The 15,007-nt window shown below is 37.1% G+C and overlaps 1 protein-coding gene across 1 annotated transcript in view; it reads left to right on the forward strand.

Annotated features, from left to right (window-relative positions):
* The window catches only part of adamts6 (ADAM metallopeptidase with thrombospondin type 1 motif, 6), a gene marked incomplete in the record, with an annotated part of 79,016 nt that overhangs the window by 36,700 nt on the left and 27,309 nt on the right, over positions 1-15,007 (forward strand). The window contains 4 exon segments of the mRNA XM_014341168.2: positions 1,014-1,077; positions 3,998-4,100; positions 5,035-5,168; positions 13,425-13,548. Of these exon segments, the coding sequence (XP_014196654.1) occupies positions 1,014-1,077; positions 3,998-4,100; positions 5,035-5,168; positions 13,425-13,548 (425 nt within the window).

Raw genomic sequence — 15,007 nt, forward strand, 5'->3', positions numbered from 1 at the left:
AATGGGGAAAGAAAGGAATACACCAACGCAACTGTCAGTAACCTGAAATTACCACAAAGACCAATATTAGCTGTTTCAGATAATACTTTGCAGCCATTACAACTGACTGTAAAGGTTCTTAGTCCTTGTTCTTGTGCAGTTTCACGCAGTCTCGGTTAATGTGACATGTGCGTTAAGTTAAGACATAGCTTACTCTTCTTCGAAGATTATGGTGATGCGTAGGTTTACTTTAAAACCTCCCATGTGTCCTCACTAGACAAATCATTGACCAGTGCATCTTTGGCGGGCAAGCAGACATCTGGGATCTTTATCCTTCTTCCATTGTCGCATTCCTTTGTTTTGGAAACTAGGTATTACGTCAAACACGTCATGGGAAGGCAAGAAAAAGATCCAGGGTGAACCAGAGGGAAGGAAGAAAAAGGGGAGGAGGTGAAGGCACAGGCATAATGTGGAACACCTGTGTAAGGTGATCACTGCTGCTCAGCCATCAGTGCAAAGAGGAGGGAGGCAGAAAAAACACAGCCAGACACAGCCTCTAACACATTCATTACGTACATGGCCTGTCTCACAGTTTTTTTTGCAATAAAGTGAAGGGAAGGGAGGCTTCTGAAGGTGAGAAAAAGCAGAGAGATGATAGGGAAAGGAAAAGAAAACCTTCAGAGATGTGGTAGATGTGTAGTGAAGAGTAGAAGAAGGAAAAGCGTGAGTTAAGAGTCATTAGACTTGAAATGTCATGTCACATTTAAGAGCTCTTAGAACAGGTTGGATTTCCTGAATGAATCCTTGGCACAGATGCTCAACAAAGCAGCAAATGCTGACACACAAACACTCTTTGTTTTCTGGCAGAGACTTTTTTGCGCCTGTTTCATCAGAAAAAAAAATCTCTTATGTACTGTTTGCCCTAAAGATAATCTCTGAGAGGAATTTGTGAATATAATTTACGGCGCTTTATGTGGTTTGATGTAAAGAGTCTCTTTTCCCCATCCCTCATTTATTTCTGTTGTGTCTCTCAGCCCATCTGGAGGAGGCAAGTACTGTCTCGGAGAGAGGAAACGATACAGATCCTGTAACACTAACGTGAGTTTCTTCATTTCTTTGCCTCCCTCTTTCATTTTCTGCCAAGTAGCATGCGAGCAACTTAAAAAAAATGTTGGATCACCTCTTTGCTCTTCCACAGCTCTCCTCCAGAACATGTTATCTTAGAAAAGGGCTTTACCGGCTGCACACTAGCACACAGCATCATGTTGCCTTTAAGCTTTCTGACATATTTTCTCCTGGAACGTAGGACAGACAATGATAAAAATGAACAGACAGAGATTCAATATTCCCCTGGTGACTTTGGGTTTATTCGCGCCCTCTGTCATTTTATAGTTCATTTATTGTTTGTGACATTTCACTTGAGTCAAACGATGATGACAGTTCAGGGTGTATTTCATAAGAAGCAAGCTTTTTGTTTTTTTGAGGTCTGGAGCAATGTTTTATCCAAATATTTGACATGGCTGCAAGTTAAGATCTCTGTTCAACTATTTCTAGGTGGCCTTTTTCACTAGGTGAAAATTGAAATAGTTAGGGCCTTAGTAGACATTTAACCACAAGTCTTAAAAATAACAGTTCTGAGCAAGCACTGAGTGTTTTCTTTGGAAAACAAGCAATGTCCCTAACCACTATTTCATCACACTAACCACACCTTGTCCAAAGAAGCATGTGTGTGTGAGAGAGCGTGCCAAATGTAGATACAATGACAAATACTCACAAATTATCCTCAAAAGTATATAAATGGGTGGGCCAAGTTTCATGGCAGACAGCCTATTTATTCAAAACAGTTAAACTGGTAGTAGCAGTCCTTGGAAAAAGGTCTGATGACTGCCAGAGTCATTAGGATCTTTTCTCTTTAGCATAGTTAAAAAACATATGCCTTAATCATAATCTGTGCTTATGCCATACATGTTGAGATATTTCATTACCTAAATTAAAACTGGTGGTGCTGGTGATGTCAGATGGTCCCCCAAATCACTAGAATTCATCCTGTGATTACCATGCATACCTTCAGTATAAAGGTTTTATCACAGTAATTATTGCAATATTCCACCAAACTGGTGGACTACCAAGAGCATGCCAATCATAGAGCCATCCCACTAGCATCTAACTTAACGTGTTATCTCTAAGGACAGTTAAATGAGTATTTCCTTGACTGGTTGCTGCTGCTGTAAAATAGATTGCTAATCCCAATCATCCACGCCTAAAGACTTGTCAGTGACCCCGATGATAACCAGAAGTTACCAATTTACCGGTTGGCAAGTGATTGTAGGAGGTTGCTTAGCACTTGGCAACAGTGGGAAGAAAAAAGACTCTTTTAACAGGAAGAAACCTCTGAGATGAATAATAATAACTTTGTTTTAACATTCTATAAGAATCCATTTATTTTGCATAATATTTCACAATTTTATTTTTGTGCTAATTCTGTTACCTTTTATTATTTATATTTTGTCTTCTTATCTGACTTCTTTTGTTGTCTTTTTCACTTTAAGTTTTAATGTGCATTAGCCTCTGAATTCAATCTTTATTTCTCATTTTTGGTCAAGCACTGGTAGAGCACTGACATTTAATTTGATTTGTTTATAAAGCCCACTAAAAATACCACATTTTGTTTTATATTAAGCTCCTCAAGAGGCACAGACGATACCTTTTTAAGAACTTTAATTTTTAAAGTCAAGATAATGAAGGGAAAGTGTCAAGCATTTAAGCAACTGGACTCGAGTTGCTTAAATGATAGGACTTTTCTCCCTTTTTGTGCCTTCTGTTCTATTATTATTTTAATCAGTTGATAATCAACAAGTTAAACATTGATGAAAACCCAACATTATTAAAGTGAGCTTTTCTTTTGTTCCAACAGACGTTAGCACATGTAAATCTCATTTGGTACTGTGTTTTCATTTCAACACACACTTGCAATAATATTATTCTGTCTCCTCTGACTGGATCTGCATGTTTGATGTGCAAGTTTAAAGCGGCTAAATTGGCAAAACACTTGAATGGTAATGAAAGTGGCCTATCCTCCCTATGGCCCACTCCAGCATGGAACACTTTGAGCATGTGAAATACAGCTTTGACCCGAGAGCCTTTATTTGTACCGAGGGAGAGTGTTTTGCGGTTCCTAAGGACCTTTTCACACCAGCAAAGTGTTTCTTTCCACTTTTTACCTCCTCTTATTGGCGCATTATCCACACAGTGGAGTGCCATCCCAGAATCAGAGCCAGAACTCAGTCTGCCTCAGCCTGAATTCTATACTGGGCTGTTTCACCTCCTCTGGCTCGGTTTATGTTTCTAATTAGCTAGCCAAAGAAATGTTTCATTATCCATCATAAATCCACACATAAACAATTCATCTGAACACAGAACACAATGTTCTCAGACAGAAATGCCAAGAAACACATCTTCTTTAGTCTGTAAAAAAAATTTAATGTGACATTGTTAATAAAGTAGGGATTTTAGAAAATAAAATGAGCAGATAATTAATTTACTCAAAAGGCAGCAGCACTCAAACCTACATATAGACTCTGTAAAAGATGAATGTACCCCTCTTGATGTGATTGGTTTATCAAGTCCTGTTTTAAAGCTTGATTTTAGCAATTTGGCTTATCAGAAGTCAAAGGAGATTGGAGGGCTAAAGTGTTAGCTGTTATCAGAGGTTCGGTTTAGGAATTTGAATTTGTTGAGGTGGAGAGTACCAGACCTGTGGGCTTGTTGGTACTAACCTGTGTAGTCACTCCCCAGACGAATTTCAATGCAGTGCAGATGGTGCTGGTTAAATGATAAAATATTGACATGAACCGATTACGTGGCAGATCACACAGTTATTATATTGACAAGCTGCTGGAGATCACTCTTACTGACCTTAATTCCAAAGGTCATTGGCACCAGTCTAATGTGAACTGGGATTAGACATTCGATAATCTTGGTCCTTTGTATTCACATTCAGTTTCACTGTTGTTTGCAGGCCTGCCCTGCAGGATCTCGTGATTTCCGAGAGAAGCAGTGCGCTGATTTTGACAACTCCCCTTTCCGTGGGAAGTACTACAACTGGAAGCCTTACACTGGGGGTGAGTTCAGGACTAGTTGTGATCAGTTGTTTGTATAATACATCCATGGTTTCAAAGTATTACTGTATAACATGAACGATTAATTACTATATAAGCAATAGTGTCTGGATGAAGTTTGATCAGAGTTAAATTCACTCCCACTCAATTCTTATTAAATAATTAATAATTACTTACTCTCAGTTTGAACTTGCTAAGAGTTGAAGCTGTTGTTCTGTCAAAACTCTCTAAGAGCTGAGCTGTAAAGCCTCCCTATCATCCCTTTTGTGTCTCAAATGACAGTTTGCAGGCTAGTCTGTTTTCTGGACCCATCTCGGGCTTTTTTCCCCTCTCTGGATCAACAATTTTTTATTGAGCCAATACCAGTGGAAGGACTGTTGTATTGTCATAGGTACTGGCAGGAGTGTCTCTCCTTGAAGTCTGCAGATCAAGGAAAATATTCACTTAACTAAGACCACAAATATCTCAGAGAAAAGTGATAAAGTTTGAAGCATGTAAACACAGCTTTTGTTTTCTCTCAGAGATGTGAGAGCTTAAGTCTGTTTTGTCAAATCCATCACCTCCTCTCTTATAGCGCTCCGTGGGCTGAGGCGTCATGTAAAAACAGGAGATAACCTACACGTGGATGTCAGTGTAATTGTTTTTGGCAAGCAGCGCTGTCTCTGTTGTTGTCAATGTTACAGTGACGTCAAGTTTTGGGGTTTTTTTAGATCTGAGCACCGCTGAATTTCCCCCCCTCATGATTATTACTGTCAACAAGTTAAGAGAAGATCCCAGAGCTGGCTGCAAGTCCTGGAATAGCATCGGTATTTGCTGGTCTCTGTGTTGTTAGGGTTCTGTCAGGGGCCAGGTCACGCTGTCTGTTCCCTGTGTGAAACTGAACTTTAGGTAATGATGTAATGACCTGCTCGGTTTTCGTCCATGCTGTGTAACCCAGGTGGTGTGAAGCCCTGTGCGCTGAACTGCTTGGCAGAAGGCTATAACTTCTACACTGAGCGGTCTCCTGCTGTCATAGATGGCACCCAATGTCAGGCTGACTCGCTGGACATTTGCATCAATGGAGAGTGTAAGGTAAGGGAGCCAAAACCACATCTTCAAACACTTCTTGTGTTTTACAAATGTATTTTTGATTCTCATTATTGAAGGATATGCAGTTGTTACAACAAACTGTTGTTGCTCCTGGCACTGGATGTATTAAATATTAAATATCTTTATATTTACCTAACCGCATCAGTGAGGGTCATGCATGAAAAATCAACCAGTGCCTCCAACTTGACTGCCTTACAATCAGCTGTTTGTTTGTTTGTTTTTTTTCTTTGCACATGACAAAAACTAAGATTGTGGCTTTGGCTTATGAGTTTATTTAAACATAAAAAATAGAGCTTAAAAGTTGTTTTCAGTCCAGGAAATTTCATGTGGCTAGTTTGAGGAAATATTGATGTAACTATGAGGAAGCTATGAGGAATCAACAATGCAGGGTAAAAAAGCCTTCTTGCTGTGAGGTGACAGCTCTAACCACCGCTCCAGCTGCTTTGTAATTATTGGACTTATTGTGTCTATTGTGTTTTTCAGTTAACTACATAATCAAACAACTGTTCTCTTAATAGTTTTTTAAGTAAGTAATTTTTGAGGAAAAACGTTAAGCACTAGGTTTATTATCTAGTTAATTAGAAGTTATTACTTTTTTGTCTTATGTGATTATGAAAATAGTTGTTTTTTTTTTTTTATTTGTTGATATTCTGTAGACCACTGACTTAAAGATTAATTAGCAAAACCAAGTTGTTAGCAGCAAGCATGCTGTAGTTGCACACCGTTTTGTAATTCAGTGACATTCTGAAGCCTCTGTTTTCTTAAAGTAGGAATTTTCTCGTGACAAATGGTTAACAGGTTTGCATTTACATGCAGTAAAGCCTTAGGCTAATCAGTTTCCCAGCTTGGTAGAATTGATCAGCCTTACAGCATTCACTTTACTATTTCTTCTGTAATTAGCTAGCTTGTCAGCATGCAGTTACTGTAGAAGTCCGTGTCTGTTTAGTTTTGCATTTACTTAGAATGCATGTTTCTGTGCAGACCACAGTACAACTGGGCGGGCTGAAATTTATTGAGAACGTAAAGTGATACACAAGCCTGATTAAAATATGCAAAAGCCCATATTTGGCCAGCATTAAGTTTCAAATATGTGCCTTAAAGGAAGGGGAATAAAAAAAAGAATTATTTAGCCCTCTACTGCATGACTTTTTAATTTTTGGGGAAAAAAATTTCTCCCTATTTTGGGGGAGCTTTAGGGTCCCTAATAATATATCAATCATAAAATTTGAAACAACACCCACACACGCGCGCGTTGTGTCACTTTTGGGGACATTACATAACTAACATTCATTCCTGGAGACTTATCCTGACCCTACCATCACAAGTCCCTGCCTGAACCTAACCCAACCCTGACCTTATCCTAAACCTAACCTTACCCTAACCCTGACTCAAGCCTTCACCCTAAAATTTAATGATTTACCTTGCAATTTGTCCCCATAAAGTAGGCGAGACCTCACAATGTGAGTGTGTAAACAGATTTGTGTCCCCACAACAATAAGATAATACACACACACACACACACACATACTTTACCACGACCACACACACACCCACACACACACACACACACACACAAATTACTTTACCAACTGACCCCTGAGCTCCTAAGTGTCCCTCAAACTTCTGATTCAGCGATCCACTCCTCTACTTCACTGTCACTCCCTGAAAGCTCACTGTCCTCACTTTCTGATTATTAACTCGAAATTTGGAGAAACATAACTTGAAATTTTGAGTTACTTGAAATTTCGAGTTAGCTCTGCCATAGGGCTGTGCGATATGACCCAAAATCTCATATCCCGATATAAGATATCTATCGTTCGATAACGATATAAATCACAAAATTTTTGCATTTTCTGTAAATTCTGTGAATCTCCGGCAGCTCAACTTGCGTGAAGTGAGCGTCGTGTACCTGGAGTCGAGTGTTTTAACCGATGCATGAAACTATACATTTTTAGACATGAGTTGTGAGTATTTATTACACGGCGTGCTGCGGGGAAAAGCCTGTTCTAACGTTTGAGTCTAAGGTTTATTTTTTAGCACCTGACGGCTCTTTTTTGCTTCTCATCTGTAAATACTCTGAATCATGTGAAAGAGTATGCAGAGTATTTTGTAAAGTCTCAACAGGATCTTGAGCTTTATTGTGAAAGGTTTATGTAGAAAATAAACAAGCGGACACACGATGGTTTTACTGTCATTGTTGCTAATGACAACGCATAAAAACAGGCGCTTGTCCGTCTGTAGTGTGGTTATATTAAATGTAAGACAAAGAGAGAACTTAGAAATGAATATAGCCACTACAGTGACCATCAAAACGATGAAAAAATGTTGCCGTAAACAGTTTATTTTGCGTCACCATGAAACTAACGATAGCGTAAAATGAAACGATAGACGTTTTTATATCGTCATCCGATATATATCGTTATATCGAACAGCCCTACTCTGCCAATCAGTAATCTACGTGAATGAGGTCACTTTCTTGTTACCCGGAAGCATATGGCGCAGAGTAGTGCGCACTCAAAACCGGATGGCATTAAATGGGCGCTTTCGCGAGTACGTTTGCTGATAGTAACGCCATGTGGTTCGGCTAATAACACAAGGATTTCATCATTTTTGAAGCCACGCTGAAAATACTCAGCAATCTGTGCATTCATGACTGGATGTAATACCGGTAGCTTAGCTGTAGCATTTGCACCTGAGGGTACAACTCTGAGTAGCTCCTGATGCATTCATGTTAATGAGACATGTTATGTAAAGTGTGTGTTATGTAAAGTGAGTGCTCAAGTAGAGTAGAAAAGTGCTATAGAAAACCAGTCCATTTGCCATTAAGGATGAATCAATACTGTGAATCATGAGGAGTTACTCTAGTAGCATCAAAGAATCAAAACAAGGAGATGGAAATGTTTTTAATATGTCCCCTTTAAAGGTTGCAGTTTGGCAAGCTTTGAGGTCCATGGTAAAGCAGCAGATATGAACTAATAAGTTGTCAGGGAGGATTTCAAGTGAGTGTAAATGTAGAAAGAGGACTTGAGGGGTTTTTTGGCTGCACAAGTAGTTGACCTCGAAGGGGGCACAAACTCAGAATGTTTTCACTGTGCCTCATAGCTAATCTGGCTAAACTGTACATTTCTTTAATTGTTGCGGAAAGCTTCTGGCTTGTGTTTCAAGACTTTTTGGATGTACGTTTAATGGAATTATGGCAAGAGCTATAAAAATAAAACTCAAGTTTTATTGAACTGTAGAAAGAGTTTGAGACCCAGTGATGTTTAAATCTAGAAAGACTGACTCTAAACATTACCATTACTTCATGTTGTAGTCAAGAATGAGCTTTTACCTTTCAATTTGATTTTACATTCAGAGCTTTTCATTGCAATTCTAATATTTGTAGTCATACATAAATATGAGACGACTTTGTGGGTGTTTAACCCTGACATTTTATCAAGTTCCTGTTAAAATGACATTTTATCTCTTAGCTTAGTAAGAGTTTGCTCAGCATGTGAGCCAGTTTTTATCTATAACAACTCTGCTAGTGAGATACTGACTGCGTAAACAAAAGAGCCTAAACTGCACCATTCTCCAGTGAAGAACAATCCGGTCTTTGACTGTGGCTGATTGTGATCGAATGACTGCTGAATAGCTCTTTTTGCTTCTTATCAGTACTCTGCAGCCTCCACCAGAATTGTTTTGTGGTAAATAAAAACACAAAAATCATTGTTTTGTTTTTTTTATTGAATAATGAATAATATATATATATATATATATATATATATAATATATTATATATATTATATATATATATTATATATATATATATATTATAGATATATATATATATTATTTTTTTTATAATATATATTATATATATATATATGTATAATAGATATATATATATATATATATATAAAATATTATATGATGAAAAGGCTGATTTAATAACAAGGAAAATAACATTTTATCTTTTCAATAAAATGTTTTATTTGGGTTGCAGTTGATGCTGTCTTTGTTTTCCTGACTGTAAATCATTTTGTGTAGTGAGTGTGTATTTTCTTAGATGCAGCTGAAATAACTTTTTGGTTGCTCACTTTAAAGTATTTGCTTTGATTTCCACCTGACCGATACAACTGGATCCCTGTTTGGCATAAAAGCACAGCGTCTTTGCCCACAACCTTACTGCGAGTCTAATATTAAAAACACAACATGATGTGTGCTTTAATAGCAAGAAAACTCAGAAGAGGTGGAATATTCCTCGCTGAAGGAGTATTGTGGGTTTTCTGAATCCGGCTTGTCGTTTTATTTCAGGGGCTGGCTCTCTGTGGGTTTACTGTCACACTGTGATAAATCTCTGGAACACTGTCTGCCTGGAAAGATCTCAGAAACACTCAAAACTGCTATGCTGTGCACATGTGGTGGGAGAGAGAGAGAAAGGGAGGAGGAACGATTACGAATAACATTGGAGATTGTGACAGAGTAAAAAAAGAACCTAGGAAACCCACAGGACAACTGTAAGGATCAATGACAACGAAATCCGTCTGTAGTCATCAGGTTTTGTGTCACTGCTGCTCTCAAACCCTGGTCAGCTGATATTTTACCCTCTTTTTAATCAACATAAATGTCCAATAACTCATCTGTGGATGTTATTTCAATAATTGCAGTGAGTTTCTCATCTCAAGCTGGCAGATCAGGTGTTCCTCCACCCGCTTTCCTCTTTTCCTCCTTCCTTTTTTCCAAATCAACTTGAATGTCAAAATTTTTCCCTCTTTAGTTGTCTGTGTCTCATGGGACACAACATTGACTGTCTTAGTTATTGTAGCCTGAGCTCTTTTTTTTTTTTTTTTTTTTTGTAACTGTCGACTCTCCTGAGGAAACACTTTGGAAAGCTACGCCTTCTCTGGCTTCCTCCTCGGAAGCTTAATTATTTTAGTTTCTTTAGTTTCAGTCATAAACTCTCCTCCCTTTTTTTTTTTTTTTTTTTTTTTTGGAGTAGGCTTCGCTCTTAGAACAGCTTATCTCAAGATCAATGTATTTTCTTATATAGAGTAATCAAGGCGTGACATACTATAGATGGCAGATGATGGGCAGCTCTGCCTCAGGCATTGATAGGCATTGATTAAAGCTGTGTGTGAATAGATGAATGACACGTGTTAGTAAAAGGTGCTTTGAGGGGGGAAAAAAAGGGCTTTGAGTGCTTGGAAAGTGCTATGTCTGCAAGCCTGCCGAATTTAGAGTGATTCTAATTCCCTAACATCACACAAACAAGTAGTAATCTTGCTTGTGCATGTGTACAAGTTAAGAGCATTTCTACACATATACAATATTCATCACTGCATGATAGTTGCAGCGATTTACTGAAATGTGCAAATAAATGGAAATACAGTATGTAAGGCACAAACAGAGTTTGTACAGTTCAAGGAGTATTTGGGGAATACCACCTTTATTCTTCAACACAGCCTGAACCTTGCTGTAGACATTTGTACGTCTCTCCTGGCTTCCTCTGTAAATATCGATTTGAACCGAAGAAATGTAAATTTGGATTCAATACTCCATAGGGCCCACTTTCACAGATTTTCAGACCAGTTCTTGTGTAATTTAGCATACCTTAGCATTTTCACAATGTTTCACTTCCTCAACAATAGCTTATTGAGAGCCACTATTTCCAGTGACGCTTTGGCAAACAGTAGATGGATCAGCTGAACGGCCAGATGTATCTCTCAGATGCTGTTAGAAATAAATCAACAAAGATGTGATGTCTTTTTCCTGTTTCTTAAGGGCATGACTTTCAGATAATGCTCATCTACTGTAGACATTCTTTTTTTAATCTGCAATATGAGTGAACTGATGCACTGACACATAATTACAGTTACTAATGTAAACTTTAGGCTACCACACTAACACAAAATCACTAAGCTAACACCGTTCAGAGTTCTTCGCTAATAGCTTTGTCTTTTTGTCTTTGCAAATGTTCTGCCAGCACCAGTGAATTCTTTCTGATGTGGACAGTTTGCACTTTATGGCTTTATCCTTGTGTGTAACAAAAATGAAAGTAATTTTCATAAAGCTGTCAGTGCTCTCAGTTCTCTAAGTTTAAGTGCTGCATTCACATTTTTATGGAAGTAAATATACGTGTAAAATGTAAAATTGATGTTCTCATGTAAAGTATTAGCAGTAAGCCTGCAGTTCTTTGCATAATACTGAAATGCTTTAGAACTAACCATCAACAGACAGTACTACTGGCACTGTAGCCCTTAAAGGCCTTTAAATAATAGTAAAAAAAAAAAATGACATAATGAAAACCTTAAGTCAAAACCTACTGAACACCAGCAGTCCTTCTGTGAAGCTCCAAGGCATTTCCAATCAAGCAATGAAGCAATCACTGCAAATTGAGCACAGATAAAAAAAAATTAATGGGGTCCATAAGGACTCCATATAAAAAGTTATTTGGAGCCAACACATTTTATATCTGTTAGACTGGCTAGTTTCAGACTCTGAATCTGGTAGCTTAATAAGCTTCCCTCTGATAGAAAAAAAGTTACAGCTATTAATGCTAACTTGACTAGGATTGGGACACTGAGTAAAATGAATATAAACAGTCCATTTTAAATTATCTTTGGCCCAGAGAAGACAATAGCCCTTCTAGCTCATGTTCACATATGGATGATAGAGCTTTAACCTGCGTTTGTAGACGGCACTGCAAACTATGTTAACAGACAATGATTTCTGGATTTAATTTCTATATCAGAATCAGGTTTTTAATGTAGTGCTGCCTGAAGGCCAAAGATCGCAGCAGTCCAGTACTGACTTGTCCCTTGCACACAGAGATTTCTGCAGATTCTCTGCGACTTTTGATGATTTAGCTAGTCTTAGCAATTTTATGTTGAAGAGCATTATTCTTAAATTGTTCCACAATTTGTCAACATAACTTTTTGTAGATTGGGGAATCTCTGCCTATCTTTACTTTTGAGTAAGACTAAGATGCTCTTTTTATAAGTATTCATGTTACTGATCAGTTACCAATTAACCTCATTAGTCACAAAGTGCTTCTCCAGCTGTTTCCTTTTAGTTCCACTTTTTTTCCTTCCCTTCATTGCTCCCTTCCCAACTTTGAGATGTATTATTGCCATCAAATTTAAAATGAACTAATATTTTTCATGAACTAGTAGAATGTCTCAGTTTAAATATTTGATGAGTTGTTTTTTTTTTATGTTCTACTGTGAAAAAAAATATAGGTTTATAAGATTTGTAAGTCATTGCATTAAATATCTATTTACATTTTTTAGAATTGGATTTGTCAAAAGTATTTTGACGGATTTTGGCAGATTTTCAATGTAAAGAATGAAGATTTATACTCAGTATACAGGCACTGTGTGTCCACTGAAGCTCCCTAAAAATAAGGACTACTCTTTGCATGGGCCTATGTGAATACTGTATAAATAAAGTACGGCATTGTATTCTGAGGACTTCCTTCAGGAACAAACAAATTCTTTCCAAAAAACTCCCCCACAGTGAACATGTCAGTCATGTCTTACTATTTCTTTTAAAGGGAAGGTTTTATTGGCTTTTAAGCAATCGTTTGACATTTGGGGACATTTCTTTGTTTGCCTTTTTCTTAAGTGTTAAATGCTGACGTTTGATGCTACCCTTATGATGTTACTGTACAATGATACTGTACAGCTGGTGGCTAATTAGCTGAGCCAAGCATGAAGCCTGGAAACAAAAAGAAACAACGCTGGATGTGTAATAACTAATGAAAATATTCCTACTACAGTCACACAGTAGTGCTTTGTAGTTTGGTAAATAACACATTAAATCTGGTTGGTTTAACCTTTACATAATGCTTGCAAAACAATATTTTTACACCACTTTTTGGAGCTTAAATAAACAGTATAGCTTCATCAAATTAACTTTAAGGGCAGTGTTTAGTGTATTTTGTTACCTTTGAACAGAGCTGGATAAACAGACTCCGGACTAGTGTAGATGCACCTAACTATGATTTAATTATTACCTGACACAATAAACTATTATTTCCCTTCATGATATAGTTTAGCACATAGCTATATTTCACAAAAGGTTGAACTATTTTTTTTAAGACATAAAGCCTGTTTTCTGGAATGTAACCAGTTGATCTTTGAAAAAACTTTTTAAAATGTAAAATAGTACAAAATAAAGCAAACATTTAACCATTTTTCTAGTTTTCATTTAAAACGATGCTGATTCTCAATCTCTAACTTTGTTCAACTTCAAAAGCATGTTGGCTGTGACAACATACTGGGCTCAGATGCCAAAGAAGACCGATGCCGTGTGTGTGGAGGGGATGGCAGCACCTGCGAGGCCACAGAAGGACTCTTTAACAAGTCTCTACCCAGAGGAGGTAAAACATATCTGATTCCAGAAAGTGTTCTTTAGTCTGTTTAAGCTGTTAAAATTAATCACACTGAGAAAAGTTAAAAAACATAAAATAAATTTAAAAAAAATTGGTGATTGATGTGACTGTTACTGCATGCAAACACACAATATGGGAGTCACTGTATGTTTCTATACAGCAAAATGCAGTCGTATCTTGGTACAATTAAAGGACCATGCCAACTGTGCATTGTCTGCTAGACTCATTACCCAGATGTTATCAACCCCCATTAAGTGTAATAGGTGTGATGAAAAAGTGGTATGCAAGATTAAGTTCAATCGAATATACACCCATAAAGTAAATGATTAATTTATAATTTAACTTTCATTATGGTTGCATATTTATATGCATTAATTATTTCAATAACATGTTCTTGACAAAAATGCATACAATGACTGAAAAGATGCGTTTTTAGGCTGGACTAAGTCACATGGCTTAAAATTAATTAGCCTCAGATACATTTACACAGTTATTTGTTGAACCTCTAGGTCTCTAAGAGCAACAAACTTCAAACCTTAATGAGTCAAATGATGTGTTATAATATTGATACTGTAAACATCACAATTTGTTGATATCAAAAATGGGTAAGTGGTATTTTAGATGTTGTGAAATTAAAACGATAGCATTCTTTTACAAGGTGTTATACACAAGAAAATGAGACAAATGGTCATTGGGATCATTATGTCATCATAAATGTACGTGTGTGCCAGTTTTGGTGGCTCAATTACGATTTGTCAAGGAGCAATTTTGGACAAACAGCGAGGTTCCACAAAACTAAGTTCCACAGAATTCAGCTTTTACTCTTAAAGTTGTTTAATTTTCATTTATTTAATTAAATCTGGTCATATTTAATCAAAATTAGCTATTGTTAGCTATTGTTTCAACATATCAGCCAACAAAACGAGAATATGGAATATTCATTGGATGATTGTGTAGCTACAAACTTTTACCTTAACCAGCAGATCACTTCTGTCTCTCTTGATTTTACAGTAAGTTACTGAAAGGGGGCAAAATGCAGTTTATACATGTAGAATATGCAGAAATGTCTAACCTCCTGTGACAAATTTAAAGTCGGTGGAGATTGTCCAAATGCCAAAACATCCTTCACGTAACAAAAAAAATCTTTCATCACCATGTGATTTTTTTTAAAAATTGTTTTTTAACATGGCAAATGTTTTGAGCCACCTAAAATTATGATGACACATCTAAATGCAATACTTTTCTCATTAATCAGTGAAGGAATGAAGTGAAGGAGTCACTAGCAGAGAAAGGGACTTGGTGCTGATTGTGGTCTGAGGTAGTCTATAGTGAGCAAAAGAGAAAACATATTTCTCCTTCTATGGTATGGCTAGTAAACCATCTAAAAATACTGTGTGTGTGTGTGTGTGTGTGTGTGTGTGTGTGTGTGTGTGTGTGTGTGTGTGTG

This window comes from Haplochromis burtoni, unplaced genomic scaffold (genome assembly GCF_018398535.1).
Source record: "Haplochromis burtoni strain Fernald_Lab_line unplaced genomic scaffold, NCSU_Asbu1 Contig_426, whole genome shotgun sequence".
NCBI classification, from domain to species: domain Eukaryota; kingdom Metazoa; phylum Chordata; class Actinopteri; order Cichliformes; family Cichlidae; genus Haplochromis; species Haplochromis burtoni.